The 25,895-nt window shown below is 31.8% G+C and overlaps 1 protein-coding gene across 1 annotated transcript in view; it reads right to left on the bottom strand.

The window, feature by feature from the left end:
- Positions 1 to 5,886: 5,886 nt before the first annotated feature.
- LOC143258182 (DNA topoisomerase I, mitochondrial-like) overlaps positions 5,887 to 25,895 on the bottom strand; it is a 37,698-nt gene continuing 17,689 nt past the window's right edge. Inside the window, 11 exon segments of the mRNA XM_076517188.1 lie at positions 5,887 to 6,126; positions 11,711 to 11,860; positions 14,313 to 14,407; positions 18,412 to 18,539; positions 18,763 to 18,877; positions 20,239 to 20,493; positions 21,535 to 21,678; positions 22,347 to 22,491; positions 23,446 to 23,485; positions 23,488 to 23,632; positions 25,449 to 25,571. Coding sequence (XP_076373303.1) covers positions 6,024 to 6,126; positions 11,711 to 11,860; positions 14,313 to 14,407; positions 18,412 to 18,539; positions 18,763 to 18,877; positions 20,239 to 20,493; positions 21,535 to 21,678; positions 22,347 to 22,491; positions 23,446 to 23,485; positions 23,488 to 23,632; positions 25,449 to 25,571 — 1,443 coding nt within the window. The 3' untranslated portion in view covers positions 5,887 to 6,023.

Below are 25,895 nucleotides of genomic sequence, written 5' to 3'. Positions count from 1 at the left end.
ATTTCGGAGTTAGCGAATTCGATTTATATCCTTGCGATACCACAAAATATTTCTGTACTTTAAGTTGTAGATTTATTATAAGAGTGACATCAGTCAACTTCTTAATATGGATGTAGATGGCATTTTAATTAAAGTAACTGTCAATCAAATCAAGGTATTTACAACGGAACTAAAAATGAGCCTGCCACTCAACATAACTAATGAAAGAGACTTTTCTTATGTTTGTGCTTACAAAAATTAGAATGCGTTGTGTAATTTGTCGAGTAACTTCGCTGTCAACGATATATTCGGCCGAAATCCTAGTAAAATAAGTATGTTCAGGCAGCTTAGAAATTTTGGGTTAGTCCAATACATGTGGTAAGAGAACAATATCCAAAACATCTTAATAGTGACATTCGATATGCTAAATAGTATGACCAATACTGTTAATGGAAATAAAAATATATAAATATCTTATTTAAGGAACACATAAGCATTAACTCTTGGCTTTAACAACGTAACCTTAGTATAACATGTCTGTTGTTTCTTCCCCCAGTTTTCCCTCACATGTCTTTTGTGAAAAAAGAATAACTACAAAAACAACTCATTAAGCCACCCCAACTGTTCAAGTTTGAGGGCAGGAAAAAATATGAGAAATTGTGAGATATAAAAATTAAATTAATGACATTGTATTCATAATTGTTATGCATCTAAGTGTATATATATATATGTAACAACAACACGAAATAATAGAAGGTAAAATCACAGGCGGTAAATATATTAAACCAGTTCACCGTTACTTTAAACTATATCCCAGGAAATTAAAGTGTAGAATTTAGACATTTTCAAAGGTCGATATTCTATCATACCTCCAAACACAAAATTTTCAGTAACAACATTGTTAAGTTTTCCATAGAATTTAATGTATTCTGTGCTTAAAATATTCTATGAGAAACCTCAATTATTAAAGCTGAACTAAACTGAATTTGTTATCTATAAAACATTTTTATGATGAATTACTTCTATTAGATTTATTTAGGAATGAAAAGCTTTCAAATTCAATGTAGAAATAATCAATTTTATACGAGTGTAATAATGCAAGATAATTAATTTTGTTTTTAGTGGATGAGCTCATTTCTAGAAGGAGCTCTGTGGATACATGTTTGACTGCAAGTAGCAAATCTTGATGATTCAGCATTAGAATATTATTTACATATGTTCAAAGTGTTTCTTAGTGAGGTTTGTAACATGAAAATTATGGTTAGTAGTTCAAAATGGTTTGCTAGCAAATAATGTTCAAAGTGTTTCTTAGTAAGGTTTGTATCATGAAAATTCTGGTTAGTAGTTCAAAATGGTATGCTAGCAAATAATGTTCAAAGTGTTTCTTAGTAAGGTTTGTATCATGAAAATTCTGGTTAGTAGTTCAAAATGGTATGCTAGCAAATAATGTTCAAAGTGTTTCTTAGTAAGGTTTGTATCATGAAAATTCTGGTTAGTAGTTCAAAATGGTATGCTAGCAAATAATGTTCAAAGTGTTTCTTAGTAAGGTTTGTATCATGAAAATTCTGGTTAGTAGTTCAAAATGGTATGCTAGCAAACAACCTTAGTAGTTTTGCAATGCAAATAAAAATAAATAAAAAATAGATAAATAAATACATTTAATGATTTTATTTCAACTGTGGGAAAAAAATACATTTAATTTTACAGTAATATAAAAAAATGACCTGGATTCAGAATCTGAAACATATGTTACATTATTTTATAGTGTATGTCGTAAGCCCCAGAGTTTACAATTTATTTCAAAGAAAGCAGAAAATAGCATGAAAACCAATTTGTTCTTATTCTTTAAAAAACAACGTACATTTCACTAACAAATGTCTTCAGGAATACGCGAGGAACAAAACACCAATTTATTTTTAACATAAATAAATAAATAAAATATATATATATATATATATATATATATGCATTTTACCATGACTAGGATCTTAGTACTATTAAAAAACAAAAGCTTTTGCAAATTAAAGTGTTTTTTTACATCAGAAATTCACACAAATTACAGAAGAGCTAGCTACTTTACCCTAGCCATTGTAGATTTTGAAGAACTGATAGACTACAAGGAAAACGGCACCTACAGTCAACTCTCAGGTGACCCTATATGCAATTTCACCACATTGCTTATAAAATACTCAAAGCACAAAAGAGTAAAGAGTAACTTTCCAGCAACAGGAAGGAAATGGTAAATTGAAGAAAAACAACATGATTCTGATATTCTGAGGGCTCACATTTATATGGTGCTCAAAACAACTAGATGTTCTTTAAAACTGAAACAGGTTTCAAACATTTACGGACCATTTTGTAATAAACTGTCATCGTTGATGTACGTTCAATCTCCAGTTCATCTTACCACATAACTCGCTGAACGGTTCTTCTGGATATATTTACTGACTAATCTCCATGTTTCCTGCTGTTTTTCAATCATTTGAAACAAATTGAATCAAAATCTGTCAAGAAGTTTGATCTAGTAGTTATTTCAGTAGAAAGTCAAAGGAACTCTAGAATTATGAATCTATCAAAAACACATGCTGTACCACTTTTTACCAGAACAGGATATTTCAAATTTATTAAATTGAAACAATCACCTGCTTTGGTTGTCACTTGGAGAATTCTTTAACAAAATCAATATTGCGAAATTTATTATGAACTTATGATGGGGAGGGGAGAATGAATGACTACCCCCCCCCCCAAATCAGGAAGCCACTTTCTTCTGATTTCTTAAAAGCAAAACACTAGAGTTTCTTGTATGTCATTTAATTATGATGTTGAAGACCATTTTTATTTAACACCCACTCTATTCTCTAGTGATGTCTGTAGTCCCTGCTTGTGATATATCTACTTTATGTTTGCCACTCATACAGATCTCAATATTGTAATTAATTAATCTAGCCAATCTTAATTGCTAGGACCATCTTAAATAATGCAAGCAATAGATTATGAGGTCCAGTTTCAACTAGGTAGTGGCACATAACTGAGTTTTTGTGAGGGAAGGGATATATTTGGTATTCTGCATAGTTTAATAAACAATACATGTAACATTTCATATTTTTCAAACAGCTACATAAATTTATGTTACATCTAATTTTATATTATCTATGACTATGAACAAACACACACAGTCGCACATTTATTTTAGCACCTATTATCAGATCATGTTAACAAAAAAAAATATACTTTTCAAGTTCAAAAGAGAGAGTAAGTGAAGAGTTGTCTATATGTTTGTCCACAAACATAACTTGAAAAGAAGTGAGAAATGATCCAGAATCACAGAATTTTTTCTCCCGAAATTTTATTTAGAAAAATATTTTTAAATTTTTCTTTTATTCATAAAATAACTTACTTGCCTGAAATCAAATGAGTTTTTAAAGACATTTTTATAAAGTATTGATACATTAAGTAGTTTGTAAATTCATGACTATTGGTTATAGGTTGCTATTAGTATACAAGTTACTATATATGTATAATTAACTGAAACTTCCCAAATATTGCAACTGATCCTGCTTATTATAACAGGGAATTTCATTGTATTTTTTTTTTTAAACAAGAATCCCACAATTTTCTTCCATCAGTACTTTACTGATTTGGAACAGTAAAAAAAAAAACAAAAATCCTCAATACAATCAACATGAGACCCTTATATTTTGTAAATGTTTGTAATTTTAAGAGTAGCATGACAGATGAACAATAACTGTGAAAAGATGTTACTGTTTTACAAGTTCTGCCATTGGTAACATGTTCCAATGATAAACACAAAATGATCTTTATTAAATTGGTAAAAGAGGAAATGAATTGTAGTCTAACAATTTAAGTAGTAAATTCTTGAGACACAAGTTAAAAGAAATGTAATATTCTTAATAACTGACAAACTGTTTATTTCTGTTTGTGCATCATGTACAAATTGAATATTTTCTAAATGAATACTTAAATCCTAATAAACAAAATTAAATGTTTAGCAAGAAATAACTCATTGGCACAAACACACTGGATGGTAGGAGTTTAATTCTAAAGTTTATAAATCCTATTTACTGCAACTAATATCAAATTGGTACCTTAGGTTCAGATTTTCAAACTTTGTTCAGAGATTTTATTTAACGTTTAAAATTTACTGCCACTTACAGTTTTTAAACCTTAGATTAAAAAGAAACAAAAACTTAAGACAAATGTCTATTTTTGCCAAGAATGTTAAAATAAATTTGAACCTTTTATTTGGGTGTGTGTGTGTGTGTGTGTTAGGTGCAAACATACCCACACTGACATAAAATGTATTATACGTACACTCGGACATTATAAACATTAAATAGCAGCAACAACAGACTCTAATAGTATTTCAAAAATGAATGTTTAGTTCGAAGCACACGAATTACAAACCAATATTTTATAAACACTAAATTTAAAAATCTCACAACTGGTGCCAGGTTTTTATTTAGAAGTAACAACTGTATTAAATTTGTCATGCAAAGTTACAAACAGTCTCTAATAAATAAATATTGCTCTCATTAAAATTTGAAAAACATTCATCGCTTTTAATGTTACATGAAAACAAAAATCTCTATTTTTGTGAAACCATGTTTAATTACCAACAAACATTGGTACTTTATTTATTTTACTTTAATATTTTGTAAATTCATTACCAGCCAAATTCAAATGAAATTTTTTAACCACATTTGAAAGAGAAACAAGAACATTGAAATGTGAAAGTATGTTTTAACTATGACAACAAATACTATTATCGCAAACTTATTTTCCTTCTTTTATGAAAACATAGAACCAGTATAAACATTAATATCACAGTAGTTCTGAACTATTGTTAGTACCAAAGTTCAAGTCAGTTTTCACTTTTAAGCACACTAGGTTTTCCAATGTCCCACAGTATAATGACAAGAAAGTCAGATTAACTGACTATGCTAGAACGCAAAACTATCATTTTCAGGAACATTGTATTGTCTTTGAATAAATGAGAAAAGTTATCTTGATATGATAGCATGTGTTAAAAAGAAATTTGTACAGACCATCCAATATTATCCACACATTTTCTATTAGTGGACTAAAAAGTAGTTTGAGAAGTTTCAATAGTACAAAAAACTGGAAGATATCACAGAGATTATCCATATGGATTCAACCTTCATTACAGTTAAACAGAAATGTATATATAATTATTTGTTGGTTTTATAAACATGCTATAAAACAATAAATTCTTTCAAACTTTAGGAACTGTTTAAAACCTAGTACATAATAATGACATTCTACTGTACATGCTAGAGTTTACTAGAAAAAAAGAAAAACCAAAAACGTCACACATTTGAACACTTAACTCTTGGATTTCAAAACTTGTGATTATGCCAATTACTTGTTAAACATTTTAATAAATTCAAAGTTTGACAAGTACTCAGTTTCTTAATAAATTGAACCTACGTTTAGCTACTTGTCATCAAACGAAGATGCCCTTAAATTAATGCCTTTACTGATACATCAAGAACAATACAGATCAAGAAATAAGGAACAAGTTAACATACAACAGTGATAAACTGGTTCAGTTAGTCTGATAATACACACATTAAAAAAAGTGACTTACTTCCTACTAGATTACAGCAACTGGTAAAAATTACTGTACTACTTCATCTAATAATGCTTGGAAAAACTACAAATGGTTACTGCACTATATTCTAAAAAATAAGGTCTTTTTTCTTTACACATAAAAAATTAACAAGAAACTATCACTTCAGAATCTGCACAAACATTACTAAACAACCAATAACGATCGAGAGGATTTGTTTGAGAAAATTGGAACCAATTATGGTAAGAAATGTCTCGTCATAGATCGGAGATCTACACAACACTACTTTTATAATTAAGGTGAATGTTGCACTCGTGCACAGATTAAGTAAAGGAATTAGTTTATACCAGAATTAAGAACATACATAAATCAGATATTGACTAGTCAGTTTTTATGGCATCTTTTTATCAACATTTACTACTGAATAAAATGTTCAAAATATAAAATCTGGTCCAGCCATTTCAATAGCCCACCGGAACTTTTCTCTATGAGTTTTATTGTAGATCTTTTCAATTGGCACATCCCATTTCTTGCACCTGCAAAACAACAAATAAAGTTAAAACGAGATTTTGGGCTCGTCTGACAATACACAATAATAACTAGAAATTTTTTATATAACAATATTAATACAAACTTGAAAATGTTTCACAATATAATAATGTCTAGCAGACAATGAGGCTTGGTCACAAAAATATCAAAGTGGACATCATTTTCCTTACTAGTTTCAATAAAATCACTGGATAAATATTCTTACAACAGTTATCCTGAGATCTGAATGGTCCAATTATTACAGAATACTGACCGACCACATGACGTCTTTGTACTCAAAATTTTTACAGACTTAATATTTCTAACTTTCAACATAATACGTATATTTTAAACATTTGGCATTCTTTCAATTAATATTATAAACTTTTAGATTCCAAAATTTAGATGTTTTTAATGAAGAATTTTTAGTAAACTAAAGATTTGTCCATTTATACATTGAGTATTTCTTTCAAATAGTCCATGTGGAAAGTAATTTGAAATGAAAAATACTTTTCCTCATATTGAATTCCATGCGTTATTCCTAAAATACATTTCAAACTTTATTTTTCAATTACACTTTACATTTTGTCTGTTATTTTCTTCATTCTATCTCAAAATGCGATTGGTTAATTTGACCAATTTCCTAACTGCAAAAAAAAAAATCTAAATAAATACAAATTACTTTTTTCTTTCTAGAATGACTTACAATTGTAATATGAAACTACATATTTTTTTTTATTCTAAGTAGCTTGAAGATTGTAACAATATACGTAATTACATTTTATTATTTCCCTTTGAACCACAGAGAAAAAAACCAGATTATGCTACTCAGAACAAGAGGTTATAATATTGTACAGGTCACATGTTACACCACATTTGGAGTACTGTGCACAGTCTTGGGCTCCATAGGTTAAGAAAGAAATTGAATTGTTAAGAAAGGGTTCAGATAAGGGTTACTAGAATTCTGTCTGGGATGGAGAGGTTGTCATATAAGAAGTTAAAATATTTCAAACTGTTTTCTGTTGAAATAAGAACAGTTACGTTGTTCTGATTGAAGTGTTAACTTTCTAAAGGGAGTTAACTGTGTTGATGAATCATCTTTTCTTTGACAGTGAGAACAGTTGGACAAGGGACACAATTGTAAATTTTGGCAGAGTAGGAGTCATCTTAAGCCTAGTTTGTTTGGTTTTTTTAAACAGAATGGTTGTTATTTGGAATGAATTGCCTTCAGATGCTGTATAAAAAGTAAACTTAAGTAATTTCAAGAAAAAGCTTGATAAGCATATGAATGTTAAGGGCTAGCTTTAAAATTTAAACTTTTTTGTAAATTAATTCAGAGGATGAAACAGCTAAGATGGACCAATAGATACCATATTGTTTCAAAATCGTTGTTATGCTAAAAAAGTTTTTATTTAATTAATGCAAAGAGAATGTAGACTACTAACATGCAAAAAATTAACAGTTCCACCAAACTCTAAAAAACATCTAATGGCTGTAACTAAGCAACAAGAGTTGTTTCAAATTCTTCCATGGGAATGATGATTGCATTCTGGGTAAAATTTATGATTTTCTATTGTTATACAATACTTCATTTAATAGATGAAAACCTTGGCTTTCTGTTTATTAGAAGCAACAGATAATTAAATATAAGAGAGAACTATTAATAAAAATAAAAGATTGTTACAGGTGGGTGTGTGGTAAGAGACATTTTATATTAAATAAGTCTGTAACCAAACAAAATTGAATGCTATAAAAATTATGGTCTGTATAAGCAATTACAATTTATTAGTGAGTAACTTGTGTGTAATTATGTACTTATTATAGGGGTGGTTGATAAAACAGAAGATACTGAGAGAAAATGTGGAATTTCATGAATTTTATACATTTTTTGTCGTCTTGTAGAATTAAAAACTTAAGACGTGTATACTATTAAAATAGGGATTTATAGCTAAACAATTCTTACTTCATTAATTGGTATAACAGAAAATATGTAGTTTAATAAACTTTTGAATGTAAGACATTAAAACTGTGCTACGAGTAGTGAGGAATATTTAATATAAAAGGATTAACAAGTACACAAACCACTCGACAGCAACCTTGTAGTCTAAGGAGTTCAATTAACGAGTACACAAACCACTCGACAGTAACCTTGTAGTCTAAGGAGTTCAATTAACGAGTACACAAACCACTCGACAGTAACCTTGTAGTCTAAGGAGTTCAATTAACGAGTACACAAACCACTCGACAGTAACCTTGTAGTCTAAGGAGTTCAATTAACGAGTACACAAACCACTCGACAGTAACCTTGTAGTCTAAGGAGTTCAATTAACGAGTACACAAACCACTCGACAGTAACCTTGTAGTCTAAGGAGTTCAATTAACGATTACACAAACCACTCGACAGTAACCTTGTAGTCTAAGGAGTTCAATTAACGAGTACACAAACCACTCGACAGTAACCTTGTAGTCTAAGGAGTTCAATTAATGAGTACACAAACCACTCAACAGTAACCTTGTCATCTAAAAAGTTCATTTAAAGCAGGGGTTCCCAACCTTTTGGCACTCGCGACCCCTTACCTAAAAGTGTGAAACCCATGTGACCCCCTACTTACGGCTTACTATCAGCAGCTTAATTTTTCTTTTATTTTCTGTGAAGGAGAGGGAAAGAAACATCTAAAAAAATATATTTAAAAATTCTGTAATTATTTATTAGCAAATTAAATCACATTGGTCCAACCTGAATTCACAAAAAAAACATCCTATGTTAATATTATTTTAAGAACATATATTTCTTAAAATAATATTAACATAGGTTTGAACAGCTATCCAGCCCAGCTAGTGAGATGCCTGATGTTGCATTTCAGCAGCAAGCTTTGAAATTCGTGGCCGAGCATTTGTTACAGCCAGTCTCATGTCATCTGCAACATCCAATCTGTTCCTATTCTTTGTTTTTATATTGACAAGAGTGGAAAATCCTGCCTCACACAAGTAGGTAGAAGCAAATGGAACAAGGACACGTCAAGCTATCATGCTGACTTTGGAGTATGACTGATACATAGCGCACCAGAACTGAGTCACGGATTTCACCTTGAAGAGATCACGAGCTGAAGAGTCGTTCCTTAGATCCAGAAATTCATCTTGGATATCATCTGGGATGCTGGATACAACAAGTTCAGTAAAAAATGGGTTCCTTACCAGGGCCTCCTGTTCCTGTGATAGCTCAGGGAAGTAACACTCGACTTCCTTTTCTAGAGACTGAAGATGTTTGGTAATCTTATCCTAGAGGAACTGATCCAGTTGGATCTGAGACTCATCCGTCACTCCACAAAGTTTTTCAAACATAGCGATGTTTCCAAGATTGGTTTTCCGACACCAGTTCTGCAGTTTGGAAACAAAGGCCCAAAGGCTATCTTGAAAAAGGAGAACATGCGTTTCCCTTCCTTAAAGCTTCAAATTGAGCTTGTTCAGCTGGTCAAAAATGTCGGTTAGGTACACAACCCTTTCATTCCATGCCTCATCTTTGAAGTGAGCTACAAGATCTTTCCTTTCTTGAGTCTCCAGGAATAGCTTTATTTCATCTTTCATTTCAAAGACACGATTAATAACGTTTCCTTTCGACAACCAACGTCCTGCTGTGTAGAAGAGAAGGACTTCGTGGTCAGCATTCATGTCTTTGCATAGTTCTTTGAATAGGTGAGTGTTGAGTGCTTGAGTCTTCACATAATTTACAATTTTGATTACAGGTTCAAGCACTTCCTGCAGAGAGGCAGGGAGTCTTACTGGCGAGAGCATATCGGTGAATCATGCAGTGGATGCCCTTTGCTTGAGGTGCTAGCTTCTTCACTCTCGACTGGAATCCTGATTTCGATCCCAGCATAGCCGGTGCCCCATCCGTACAAACCCCACACACGTTTTCCCATTGTGATCTTCGTCTTGAAAAAAAGTTGAAACTTTTTCCATGGCATCATCAGCTTTTGTTGTGGTTTCAAGTGCACTGCAAAATAAGAATTCGTCTTTGATGTCACCTGAATTAACGTATCTCACGAAGACAAGCAACTGAGAACATGAACTTACATCTGTTGACTCGTCGAGCTGAAAGGAGAACCCTTGATTTCAGTCAAAACCTGTTCCTTCACATCCATAGACATTTTAGAAATGCACCTCTGTATAGTATTATTTGACAGGGATACTTGCTGCATCTTCTTTGTACTGGCTTCTCCAAGAATAAGATTTACTGCTTTCATCATGCAGGGTTTAAGAAGTTTCTCCAATCGTTTGAGGCTTTTTTTGTTTAGCAATTTCGAATGCAATCTCATATGAAGCTTCCACTACAGCTGCACTCTGCTGCTGAAACGACCCACTTCTATCGATTCTTTGGCTTTTAAGACACCGTTCATGCCGTTTGAAGAAATCCAAACCCTTCTTTGCGTGTTCTGGATGTTTCGTCTTGAGATGACGCTTGAGTTTTGATGGTTTCATTGACTCTGCACTCAGGACAGCATGGCACAAAACACACTGTGGTTTCCCAATGCCATCGTTGGCGAGCACAGTGGTGAAGCCAATGTTGAGGTAGCATTCTGAGTATCTGAGCCGTTTAGCCATGGACACAACTCACCTCTACTGCTTACTTATCTCCTTGTTAAAATAAAATAAAAATGTTGAATAATGAACACTTTGGCAACTGTAGATCTTACACTCACTACTTGTGGGGGGTGCAGGTAGAGTAATGATGGGGTAAGTATTGGGAGGGAAGGGAGCGTGGCCAGTCGAGCGATTCGTCATCCACCAATCAGCAACAGACATGTGACTCACGTGTCAACAGCGAGCACACACACACACTTAATCACAGCTAAACAGGCACACAAGCATACATACATGCGCGTGCACTCACATACTCGCTACTCACTAGTACACACATACATACAGTTGCAGACACATACACATTCACACACAGGCACGCATACATACACCCATAATATCACCTAATGACATTGAACTAATGTAGCACACGTTTTGCTTTGCACCAAAACAAAAAAAATGTAAAAGCATGAAAATGTAATTGATGAAATAAAATTAATGTTATCCCAAGCTACTTCTAACAAGGCTACGCAGCTCCCCTGCCAAGGCTTCACAACCCCCCAGAGGGTCGCAACCCACCGGTTTGGAACCCCTGATTTAAAGGATACATACCATGCCACAGTAATCCTCTGATTCAAAATATTTCATTTGAAGGATACATACCATGCCACAGTAATCCTCTGATCCAAAATATTTCATTTAAAGGATACATGCCATGCCACAGTAATCCTCTGATCTCAAGAGTTCATTTAAAGGATACATGCCATGCCACAGTAATCCTCTGATCTCAAGAGTTCATTTAATGGATACATACCATGCCACAGTAATCCTCTGATCTAAACAGTTCATTTCATGGATACACACCATGCCACAGTAATCCTCTGATCTAAACAGTTCATTTCATGGATACACACCATGCCACAGTAATCCTCTGATCTAAACAGTTCATTTCATGGATACATACCATGCCACAGTAATCCTCTTATCTAAATAGTTCGTTTAAAGTATACATACCATGCCACAGTAATCCTTGGATCTAAATAGTTCAACTTAGACGTGCCTAAAGCAATCTGTTTATTTTCTTCTCTGTCTGTTGCTTGCACATCTAATTTTTTGAGCTGATCTTCTAATTGTACCAATCGTTTGTTCTTGCGATCCAGGACTCTAAATAACAAGTGGAATCAATGTTGTTTTTATTTTTGGCACTCATAACTACTGACTGCTCTGAACATAAAGTTATTTTACACCAGTACCGTTTTAAAGAAACTATCGAAAATGAATGTATTTAAACTATTACTTTTACCACAGTAATTATCGATTAAAAAACATGAACAGTTTAATTGAAGTACAACTTCTGTGACAATTTTTTGTTCTTACAACTTTTACTTATTATTAATATGATTGTGAAATTAAACTGTACATAACAAGAAAAGAAAGAAATGAGGATGGCAGCTTGACAACAATCGGCTCAAGTGACTGATGAATTATTTAATGTACTAAAATTGACTCATCCCAAAGAAGATTTTTTGTACAGAATTAAGCATAAAACTACACAATGGGCTATGTATGATCTGCCAACCACGAGTATTGAAACCCAATTTATAGCAGTGCAAGTCCACAGACATACTGCTGTGCCACTGGATGGTAAACCCCCAAAACAGAATAAAAATAACTGTTCACTTATAATAAAGGTTCCTCAACAGCCATAGCACTCAAAATACTCCCCCCTTTCTGTAAGTAAAATTCAAATTCTGTTTCCCTATTTCACCACCAGGTCACACTCCTCTCATGTGAAGATGAGCAAAATGACAAGTTTTCACTGACCTATCATCTGCCAGTGAAAATGATATATATATATATTTATTGTTAATATGCACATCAGATGAATATTCTACACAGATTTATAATTAGTGACAAGTCTGAGTTGACATTAATTTATAACATTATTGACTTTAGTCATAGAATAAGTATGCAGAATTAGAATGTTGTGTGAGAAAAAGCTAAGAGTAGATCTACCCTACAAATAAAATTATGCTGTCCACCACGAAATAAACTATGTGAAAAGAGTGAGGCTTACATTATAATACCACTGTGTACAATGAGATTAATTAAAGTCAGAAAATGAATTTTATTCTGTTTTTTGTTCTACTTCCAGTGGTTCTGTACCTTGAGGAGGATTATGTTTCTTTTGATACATTATAATGTACAGTATTGAATTTTGTTTAGAGTATATTTCCTACATTGGTGACATAATGTGAATATGGTACCACATTCATAAAAATATATTAAATATACATTAAAGCTAATTGAACATAATATTACATACATACTTGTTTGACATTTATTGAGTGAAGATAGATGGGAATAAAGCTAAGCCTATCCTATGAGCCACAACATGCACTCATACATGTATGTAATAAATCCAAACATTCTCTACAAGTGCCCATTTATTCTTGTAAGTAAAAAAAAAGGTCATTCGTAATGAAGCCCCGATTTAAACGTAATTTATTTTCAAAAATCATACAAGGTTTTTGTGTTTTTCCTCCATAATTCACAAAATATTTTTAGCTTATTGAAATATGAAACAGAGCAATTTTATTGTTTTTTGAAAATCTAGGCAAATCTGAGTAATGCTGCTAACTAGGTATATATTTTGTGCCCCAGCAACACCAAGCATGGAGTGAAAATATATCCAATGCAACTTTATTACTGTTCAGAACCTCCATCAGTCTGCCCTAAAATAGAAATTATTTTAAGCAGAATTAGAATAAATTGTTGGGTGTGGTCAAATGTATCAACTGAAAAAGTTTGCCTTCCCAACTCCAAAAATTGTAATTGGATCTCACATCAGTCAAAAGATGACTTATTATCCAAAAGTACATACTTGACATAAAGAACAGCCATCCTATGAGCCACAGCTAATAGTAAAATTATTTCATCATACAATAAATACATTTTGGCAGGAAGTCTTAAAATGTTCCAAAGCAAAATAAAATCCAATTATAATAATAAAAAATTTGTTGTGAAAAGAGGATATTCACTAGACACTTTAAATGAAAGTCCAGAGACACAGCTTCTGAGTGGATAGACAACAGTTATCCAATGATGGTTACACGAGTGGTCAAACATTGTAGTTAAACAATAAATAATCTCCCCCAAGAGTTGTAGTTTTGGAATTTTAAATCACTAAACCACACAAACCAAGATTTAATGTAGGACTGATGAAGGATAAGTAAAGAAACTACTGCAGTTGAGCAGTCAGCCATTTTTAGTAGAATATTGATAAAAATTTGCTGTTGGGCCTAACTACAATCAAGCTGCTAAAGTTAGGACAAAAAATGGTTAAAATGAAAAATAGCAAGATGAAACGGCAGAACATAAAAACATAATAACTGACTATTGAAATAAATCGGTGAGAAATGTTTGTACAGCAAATAAATGACTAGATAATTATCAGAAGTGGAGAGGAATATTTCTAATGTCAGGATTTCATACTTAAAACATGTTAGCTCAATAATAAAGATTAACACATGTACAAAACATCACTGATATTAATAAAAAGTTATTTAAATCTCATACAAAATATATCGTAATATTGGTGTACAATATTTCTTACATTTTATCTTTAGCTGCATTGCTGGCTTTGTAAGTTTTTTTAGCCACCTTTAACTCCTTTTTAAAGTCCTTAATCTGGTTTTGTTTTTCATCAATCTGAAACAATAAAACAAGAAACTTTCACATGTAACATCACATTTAAATGATAATATCAACTGAACCATGGTTCTCAGTTGTTATAGAATATATCAGATGAAGAAAGCACTTGTATTTATCACTACTGATGAGTTTAGCATCAGGTTACAATTTAAACTCAACTAGATACCTTAATGTGGTATGCTTATTTACATAATAAAATGTTTTGAATTACTCAGAAAGCTACTCGAGGGACATCTACGCTAGCCATCCCTAATTTAGCAGTGCAAGACAAGAGGGAAAGCAGCTAGTCCTCCCCACCCACCCCCAACTCTTGGGCTACTATTTTACCAAGGAATAGTGGGATTTACCATCACATTAAAACACTCCCACAGCTGAAAGGGTGAGCATGTCTGGTGTGATGGGGATTCAAACCCAAAACCCTTGGACTATGAGTCAAATGCCTTAACCACCTGGCCATGGCAGGCCTTACATGATACATATTTGTACAAGTTAAATTTTAATATGTAACAGTGAAATAAATTTTTATATCACCAAATCCACACTGGTCTCGATCTAGTTATCACACGACCCCTAATAATATATTAATACTAATACCAATAACCCTGAAATAAGTATCATTACCCCTTAAATATAGCATAATATTTTGCATAAGTGTTTTTGACTACTTGAGATTTCGATAAGTGGGAAGGAATATACTAAAGGATCTCTAGTTTTGTGTGTAAAATTGTTTTCAACAACAGGTAAATGGAAGAAACTTGATTTAAATAGTGCAAGTTCAAGGATATTTGATTTCAATGTACCACACAAGTCAAGGTTACTTTTACACGAAAAAACATATATACACCTCTATTTTTTTTAATGTAAAAGAAATGTTTCAAATGGCACTTCAGTAAATATTGGCTTCAAAGTTTTAACCAGCAATAAAGTAAATACAGGTGAGCAATTGGTAAATGTAACAAGTGATAGGTTGGCTTTATATCATTCTTCACGAAAAATAACTCATGAAACTTGAATAGTAGGAATAATCAATAATCATAAATAATAGCAAACACTATTTTCTCAGTTCATTACTTTTGTGAGCTGCAAAACTAATGTTTAACAATTTTTTCTGTTCGTTGTAAAACTGCCATTATAGTGAAAAGAAAAAAAAAAAGACTTATATATGACATTTGTGTGGTATAAACAGGGCATACTAATATTTGTTAAAACCCAGACAAAATTGTTTTCTTTTATTTATTTGTGTAAAGTATCTGCATACAAATTTCTCACATTTTAAAGTTTACTTAGACATAAATGATCAATTTTTGTTTTTAATAAATAAGAAAAAAACACCCAAATATGTTATTTAACTTGGGTTACTCTAAACACACTCCCAGGTCTGCAGCTGTTAACACTAGTTAGAAAAATTTCATGGTCAACTCTTACAAAATATTCAGATCTTATCAGGGAACATTACTTTGACATTTATACCTGTTAACCCTATCTGCCTAGGCATCATTTACTGCACGTCATAAGATTTTTGGGACTTGCCATCAAAACTTTAGAAAACTAAGTGTTTTATGTTAAACAAATTAGTACAGTATAAAATTGTAGATAATAATCCCTATCTTGATATTATGCAAGTTTTAAGTTTTTAAAGTAATATTTTAAAAATTCCTCAAATTTCCTCAGTGTGAAAGAATCAACATTTTATTTAGGAATTCCATCATTGTTTTATCCAATAAGTACAAAATTGAACAAAAAATATTTGCTATAAAATTGTAATTGGTTAAACCATAAATTTTATAACTTTCAGTTTTCAGTGATGTCAAGAAAACCCACTTGTAGAGAAATATCTATGTAAAAACGGCTCCTTTGGGTTGAAAAAATTTTTACATAGAGGAGCAAACAACGTTTCAACCTTCTACAGTCATCGTCAGGTTCACAAAGAAAGAAAGAGGTAACTGACTGGAAGCTGACCACATGTTTGAAACCCCTCTTTCTTTCATTGTGAACCTGACGATGACCTAAGAAGGTCGAAACGTTGTTCGCTCCTCATTGTAAAATATTTGCTCAACCCAAACGAGCCGTTTTTACATATATATAACTTTCAGTTTTATTTTGTTAAAGAGCCTTCAAATAGAAAAGACCTCTTGTCACACCCATTTATCAAAATCTCTTCCAGGATTTGTTAATGATTTTCTTTTAAGTTTAATTCTGTACTATCAATAACCATTAGAAAGTCAAGGTTTATCTATCAAATGATGTATTATACCATAGTGTTCTGAACTGAGAATTATCAAATTTCATCATAAGTACAAGTTTCATTACTGCAAAAAAGATGGTGACTAGCTTGGATATAACAATTCTTATTGTATAGTCAGAAGAATTGATAGTTAGGTGAAATTGTCTGATTTTCTATGTTATTATTTTAGGTTTATTATGGAATTTAGTTTATTACTGAAATAATTAGAATACAAAAGTAGGGTTAAGTGTCACCGGACAAAACGAGTACAGGTAAGTACTAATTCTTGTTTTGTTATTAACAAAGTGACTAAAATATAAAAACATGGATAAGGTCAGTTTAGGTAAAATATTAAAAAAAGTTTTAAAAGGTACATACATACACGAGTGGGCAATGTTACTCCACGCCTCAATGTGAGCTGCACATGTTCGAATGTTCCCAAAGTGACTTACAACTTATCTTTATAAAAGGTGTGAATAATAAGTAGATACAATTCAAAGGTAATTGAAATAATAATCACGGTAGAAACAGGTGTATACTGTAACAAGTTTTAAAAGGTACTTAGTAGTGTGATGAATTTACTGTTATATCTATTTTAATACCGATGCGTAAGTTAAATTTATAAATGTATACAACACACTATTACACTTGAATTGTAAAATTACTGTCTTTTCACTGCAGTTGTAGAAGACACTTGAATTATATGCATCGACAATGAATGAGCGTGCATGCTTGCATTTAGTGTATCATCAGTGTTGTTGTGCAAGCTGAAATAGCTAGAAACTTTCCCCCTGCCTACAAATTTCGCCAACATTAAAGAGCAAAAGATAGTACATGCATACACTACTATAAACCTTAAAATATCTAACTGTGATTAGTGGTTATTAACCAGAAAACAAAAGATATTTCATCAGGAATATTTATAGATTTTGAACATTACAAATCCTTTAACTTCAGCAGATTGCCATTGAATGTTAGTATTTTTTATGATGATATTATACAACTTCAGTGCTGAAAACTTGATACAAGATAAGCAAAGAATACAGAATGCAAAGCTAGCAAGCTTCACACTAAGTGAGCTGTATCAACATTGATTCTAAATTAATTAGGTCATCATGAACTTTGGACAAGATAACAAGGATGTTCCTGACCATAGAGAAAACTCAATATTACTTGTAAAGTTGTGTGTGTGAGTGTGTGTAGATTTGTAATAACCATTACTCTAAATTCTGTTATTGTTTGAATATTAAAATATACGTGTTCAAAAAGAAAACTGTGTATCAGTCTTGTTGGCAAGTATGATAAACAAGATTCACATTGCTGGTTTTTTTAACTTAACTAAATTACAATTTAACTCAACTTTAAGCTATCTGAAATTGTAGTATGTAACAGTATAAAAGAAATACAGTGGAATTTTAGTAATAATAAAAAAGGTAATTGAGATTTACTTACATAATCAACAAATCTTTTTTATAGTTTATTAAAACACTTCACTAAAAATGATTTTTGTACATAAAAGACTTGTAATATTTACTAAACAACTGCTGAAGTTCATGAAGGTACAGACACTACATTAAAAAATAGCACTAATCTCAGTCACACTGTAACTGTACAACCCCACGCGTCTCGTTCCATCTCAGTCGCACTGTAACTACAATCCCACAAAAGAACAAATTTGAGTAAAACAACGTTAGGATAGTTTTAGCAACAAGTGTTTGTACAGTAAATTTATTTGGTATTAAACTACAGTAACTTTTACCAAACCAAAACACAGTACCTTGTTTTTCAAGTTTTGCATGGACTTGTCAAACGTTTTAGGAACTGCCCGCTGATGGTTACAAAGGATGGCTACTGCACGATTAGCTCTGTTATACGCTAGCAACTTTTCAGGAACTGACATACTTTCTTAAAGTAAAATTTAAAAAAACTCAATTAATATTAATCCACAGTAAAACTAATAGTTACACACTTATAAATTACTTATTATCTCTCTTAGCCAATTATTACATCAAAAATGAAATTTTGTGGAATCACAATGTATAGAAAAGTTATTTCAAACTGTGTCCCGTGTTATTAGTTAAGACCAATTCGTCCATTAGTAATTCACAAAAAGAAATTTCTCTCTCACCTTCGGTAAGGAGGTTAAGCTGCTCCTGCAGTGTTCTTGAGGCATTAAAGGTTCTGAAAACTTTCGCTGTTAATCCTTCCATCAATTCATTGAGGTGTTTGTTCAATACAGTCGTCTAGAAAAATAAAGTAACAAAGACCTTACGCCAATAAAAGTGCAACGACAACACTTCCAAAGACCTTACGCCAATAAAAGTGCAACAACACTTCCAAAGACCTTACACCAATCAATGTGCAATGAAAACTTTTGCAGACTGTACACACCACTCAATGTCTGAAGAAATTCTGTAAATAAATTGAGAAACAAACACAAGTCTTGAACACTGATCACACACATCACTACAGCAAGTTTAAAAAAAGCCTTGAATGAAAACTTTACATGTAGTTTTTCTATTCCTATTTTAAATTAGAAGCAACTGACATTTAAATAGGTCAGTGTTAACTAGCTTTATAAAGCTAAGTTGTACTTTCCATCTTTACACTGTGCAAATCTCCATAAAATAGCAAAATATAGCAGTCTGGAACCCCAAAAATTAAATTACTGAACATTATTCTGGTTAACAGATTTTTTCTCAATGTCTCATTCCTTCTGGGTGAGTAAGAAAGATGGTCAGAAGATACAAGGTTAGCTGTGTATCTGAACTGGCTGTATAATAAAATAAATCCTTATTTTATAACAGGATTATTTGTTTTTATGACAGACTTTCCTTTTTTTATAGTAATAATAACCATAATTAAAAACAAATTCTACAACCTTTATTTTTTAAATAAATTTTTCAACCAATCATGAGACATTAGAATACTCAAAAGAAGAGCATAAAAGAGGCTACCGTTTCAAAAATTTATCCTTCAAATTATTTTGACACAAAAATTATCTCTGTACTCTGGGTTTGTGGTTGTGCTATAAGAGTGACAGTGAAATCCCAAATGAAAGTTTTTCAAGAGTTGATGGTAAATGTTGTCAAGTGCCTTTCTTTTCATACGTCAGTTCAAACTTGTTGTCAGCCAAGTACAAATAGTCTGTCTATCTTGTCACAAAAATCTCAAATTGTGTATAATGCAACTTGTTATTCTCAAATCAGAACTAGATGACATCTATCATAAGCAATATCTGTTGTTGATTGTCTTCAGCAAAACTTTCAGTAACTGGCACGTTAACGCTTTTCTTGTAAATCTACGTTCACCAACTGGTAACAAAACATCATAATAAAAGAAAACTACTTTTGAAATAGTACAAGAAACTAAATAACAGACCACTAAATGTAAAATTATCCAAATATTAAATGCTACAGCTTGAGCAATTTTGAAATGGGGATTTTTCTTCGGTATGAACAATTCACTCCTGATGACAAAGGATCCATCTTTCTAAAGATAAGAGACTTCTGCTTAGATTACAGGATCTTGAGTTTTTGAACATACACATTTTCCTAACATCAGAAACTGTCTGGTCACACAATCTGTTATTAAAATAACTTACACTCAGACGATCAAACAGGTCATCATTGGGCTGTTTGTTTTCCATGAAAAGTTTCAAGTTCTTAAACACACGCTTCTCTACAGCAACGCTGTTGACATAACGAATCGAGTCCTTACCGAGGAAATCGAAGTCTACCACAAACTCTTTACCATCTTTCTCATCGTGCAACGTAATGTGTTCGACACGGAGCGAACAACAACCAACAGTGTCAGCACTTTCACCTTCTTCCTTTTCATTACCAGCTCGAAGGGCAAGCTATAAAGAAACAATTACAGTTCGTAATGAATTTGTTATATTGAATTTTACACAAAGCTACTCATGAGCTATCCGAGCTTCATGATTGTTATAACATTCACGCACAACTACAGAGTGGGAGCTCACACATGAATATAAAAACATGTTACATAAAATCCAACAAATAAAGTTGCATAACAGAAACTGTGCATGATCAATCTTCATTATGTTACAAGTTATTCTAAAACTACCAGTATGACATGACAAACTTTCAAATTTTTCCCAAAATTCTAGGTATGTACCACCAATTCCACTCATTACAAAAACTTCAGAACATTTTAACAAAACAGTTAATAACAAAAATACATAACTGTATTTTAACACTGTTTGTATCTTTTTAACCCAAAAGTTTGTTTACCAACTATCTTTATTGACTTGTTTATTTTGTAGCATATCTTTAAAAACGTATATGTAAATTATCTTTAGTTTCACACAAATAATACTCAAGTTAGTATAATAATATAGTTAGTATTCTAACTATTCTATAAGATCAGAACCATAACCAAGCAATAATATCCTGAGCAACATTAAAAGCACTTTGCAACAAACTCTAAGAACAGAACACCAATCAGATTTTGTAATTCAGGTCCTAATGAAGCCACAATAATAAGAGTTTGTTTATCTGGAGAGTAAAATTTATTTTTTCTAACTTTGTTGTTAAAAATGTTCATATGCCTTTAGTACGCATCACAAATTTTGTGAAATTATCATCATGAGGACATTGAAACTTGAAGATTAGCAATATTTGATGTAAAATATAACACATTAACTATTGTTAAAATGACAGTGAATGACCAATATTACAATTCAACAATACCAATAACTAGCAGCATGGTTTGTATGTTCATGAGGCTAAGGGAGGGAGGTTGTTTACAGAATAATCTTTAATTTATCAGGTTACCGACAAGCAACAAAGTTCAAGGCTCATAATATCAATAGTTTAAAGTAAGATTAAGTATTGAAATAAGAGAAACATGCATTTTATCACAGGTTAGTTTTCACCTTATCAATAAAGTAAAGTGCAGTAGCTCTCTGTCGAACTCTCATTTCCTTTGACTTCCAATCTTCAATGTATCCATTTCTGATTCTGTCGACATGTTGATACAACTTACGAGCTATTTCGTATTTCTGCCAGTCTTTCTCACCCTGTAGGATAAACCTAAGTAAGTTTATAAAATACGTAATAACCTTAAACATTGTGTTAAAAACAAAAACAACAAACTTTACCCTAATTATTAAGTGTTGGAATGTGAATAGAATCAGTGAAAAATTACATTTTGTGAACTTAATTATGGTTCATGCTACAAAAATCTGGGTTACCATTATTGTCCATCCTAACTAAAACCCTGGTATCAAGCGAAAGGTTTTCTCAGCACTGGATATGGCAAATATGTCAAATAACAGCAAGACTATTGTTGTTTATTTAAATGTAAATCTTACCTTCATTTCAAATTTCTTACTAATAACTGTTATGTGACAAACATTTAACAAATATTTCTCAAAAAATTGCTACAGTTGTTTGTGTTAAAACAAAGAACATTATCTTAACATCTTCTCCAAGAGACAAAAAGGATCTGTGTTGGACTCTCTTACTCCAAGAACTGCATTCAAAAACACTTCTCCCAGTACGGACAAAACAAATATTTTATAAACGAATTTTATGTTAAGTGAAATTAGTCGAAACTACAAAAACACATTAATACTGTTCAAATTAAAACAGATTTTGAGCTTTACAAGAAAGATATTTTCAGAAGCTTCCATATGCACAAGATTTCTTGAAGAAAAATTCTTTAGTGAACAAAAAATGTTTTTACCTTCAACTTTGAGCTGGGATTTAACATAATGTATTTTGTGGACCCCAGAATGTTTTCTACCCAGCAAGCAAGCCAAGTAACAGTATTGTCGAATCTGACTTCTTTCCACTTGTGTCCCTCAGGAGGCTTAGGGACAGATTCTACACTGCAGGAAAGAAAAAGTTAAAGATATTATATAATGAATTTTTTACCTAGGTTAGCATTATTGTAAAAAACTGTACTATACACAACAAATGAGGAAGTTATGTAAAGAATAGTTAGCAGTTGGTTCCATTATAAAAAAAACGTTATTTTCAGTTTAAAAAAAAAATTAGTTTCACTCATGTTTATGAACACTCTGAAAACAGTCATGTAATTTTATATCTTTTAACCTGTTCAATTCAAAATTATGTAAATTAAACCATTAAATTTTCAGTGTTTAAATCTTAAAAGGTAATAGCTTGATGTTTTAACTTTTCTTCCCATAAAATTAAATATGGTTAAAAGGGCAAACAGAAGCATAAATATACAGGTTACCACTGTACAGATGGCCTGAATTTAATGGATATTTTCTGTAATCTTCTGACCCACACAAATCAATAATTTATTGTTTTTAATTGTCTTAATTATGTTGAAAGGAACTTATATTTAAACACTAATACTGGTAATGTATTCCACTACTTTGTTCAGCAGTCTCAATGTGAGACAACAAATAACACACCACATACACGTTTTTGTGATGCATACTTGTCCAGAGTTACTAACAAAAGAAGAGGTTCCCTGAAACCTCTGTAAGTCAGTGATAAGTAGTTAAACAAATAACAGACTAGGCTTAAAACGTACATGCACTCACAAACACATTTTAATTGTAATTTTGTTATTGTAGATTCCACTTTCTTTGAGGAAATATTCAGCAAATATTTGTTAATAAAGCAATCATTTTAAAACTAGGTTTAAGACAACTTGTGAGAAAATAATTAGATACCACCCCATAACTATCACAATCAAGATATCATTACAAAAAGATATCTACAGTAACAACTCAGTTAAATTTATCCATTTACTTTTAAACAACCATTCATCAGATGTCTCTTCACTACACTCAAGCTGCTCAACTTACTTTCCTATGTTTATAATTATATCCTCAGGCTGAACACGTTTTTCAACATGCCCATTTTTGGGTGCTCCCCACGGCCACGGAAGAGTCCTGGAGGTTCTACTTTGAAGTTCCCTATTTTCTGTTTGTGTCCATCAACAATACAAAACCCGTAATGCTTCTGAATTTCTTCATTCTTTTGTTTTATTTCCTAAAGAAAAAAGTTTTTGTTTGTTTTTTTAACATTCACCCCAAAAAACTGAATTCTCCAAAGTGCATCCACGGGAATTATACAAAGATAAAAGTACTAAACTCTCAGGGAAGACATTCAGTATTACGTGTAATTTTGAAATTAGGCTTACAGCAGGTAACAAAGTGATCTTGAATTTATTTAATCCTTTGAATACATAATTAAATTTAGGGTGGGCTCTCTAAACGTATCAATTATCCATTCAAAAACTAAAACATGAAATTTGAACATTTTAATACTTTTTCAATATCAAAATCCACTAGTTCAACTTTGGCTCAGTTATGTATTCACATGCAGTACCAAGGACAGGAAATTCAAATACATGCAGGTATTGATTATCTGTTACAAACAAAGGTTTTTATGACACCATATAGCGACTTCACTTGTTGCACCAAATGATCATAAATGCAATTCAGTTAAATCCAAAGATCTGCTCAACAATATGAGAAGAATATATTAATAAAAATGTAATACATCTGATTTTTATTTCTACACATGCAGTCATTAAAAGTTTTGTTTCATGTGTCAACATGTCTCGTATAATTCAAAGCAGGGCTTGAAATCATTTTTCTTGTGAGCACATCAAAAGACATTCAGTTTTTATATTAATCACAGAGTTTCAACAAAAAGATAAATCTTCAGAAGATTCACAGGCTGAATGGAGGCCATATTGTCTTCTACAGAATATGAAACAAAGTATGATATTTGGAAAATAGTAACAAGGATTAATGTGTTAATATTTGAAAAAAATTAAACACATTTTTAGAGTAAATTACTTACTGAAATACCATGGATAGTATTTTAGGATGTTAAAATCTGATGTAGTTCTACTAGCTAAAATTATGCACCACATGAAAAAATTTTTGTTTGTTTGTTTTGAATTTCAAGCAAAGCTGCTCGAGGGCTATCTGCGCTAGCCTTCCCTAATTTAGCAGTGTTAGACTAGAGGGAAGGCAGCTAGTCATCACCACCCACCACCAACTCTTGGACTACTCTTTTACCAACAAATAGTGGGATTGACTGTCACATTATAATGCCCCCACAGCTGAAAGGGCAAGCATGTTTGGTGCGATCGCGATTCGAACCTGCGACCCTCGGATTACAAGTCGAACACCTAAACACGCTTGCTTGGCTATGCCGAGCCAACAAAAAAAATAGTTCAGTCCACACAAACTCATAGAAGTAATAAGTTACTGGTAATGTTTTATGATGCTCTACAGTTTCACCACAGGTAACCATTAGCAGATTATTGTTAAGTATCGTGTGAATAAAATTACAGTAAAATTATACGACCAGTTACAATAAAGATATGTTCACATATCTCAAAATTAAATTATGCTGTCAAATGTGTGTATGGAAATAAAGGTTGTTAAATATAATAACTCAATAACTCTTATTAACAAATACAATATTTGTCAGTATTGACATTGATGTTTTTATTGAAAATTAAGAGTGAAACAGTCTTGACCAATGAATATTTCATTGTATTTGTTGACCTGTAAAACAATTAGAGGACAAAGAATGGTGGTATTTGATGGAAGTCCCACAAATTAAGTTTATAAATCAACAGAAGGGTGTTTAGTATACGACACGAATTAAGGAGAGAATGACATACAGAATGCACTGTAAATTTCCTGATGACTGTATGATAATCAAAACAAACAGGATTGTTGTTGAAGTGATTATAAAAATATTTATACTATGGTTATTTCTTTTCTCTTTGGACAAACTTAGTAATAACTTGACAATAGTTTAACTTTTTAAAGTCGTTTATTACAAGTTTTTGTTCTTTAGTCATGTTTTTCTTCTCTTCTGCCTTTGCCGTATAGTATTCTCCCATTTCTTTAAAATCACACTTGTTTAAATTCACAATAATTTCTCTTTCCTCTGGTGTCATTACCTGCAAAACAAGAGTATAAATAATATATCATTTAGTTGGAGACCTTAACCTAACATGTATCTATCCCAGTTGTAGCATAAAGATATCATTAATAGAACATTACATATGATTACAAATACGATTATTTTTGTGTCAGCTTCTGAAGAGTTCATCCAAAAGAAAGTACAGATTTAGACAATTAACGATCTCCTAATAAAATGCAAGATTATTATTAATTGTAGTCATCTACCAAGAAGTACCAACATATTATACAAAAAATTTAATCCTCAAAATAATGCAGACAATTTTAAAATCATGTGCTCAAACTCAGTAAAATACATATTC

The sequence above is a fragment of the Tachypleus tridentatus genome, chromosome 1 (genome assembly GCF_004210375.1).
Source record: "Tachypleus tridentatus isolate NWPU-2018 chromosome 1, ASM421037v1, whole genome shotgun sequence".
Lineage (NCBI taxonomy): Eukaryota > Metazoa > Arthropoda > Merostomata > Xiphosura > Limulidae > Tachypleus > Tachypleus tridentatus.
This window is presented reverse-complemented; position numbering and strand designations above follow the sequence as displayed.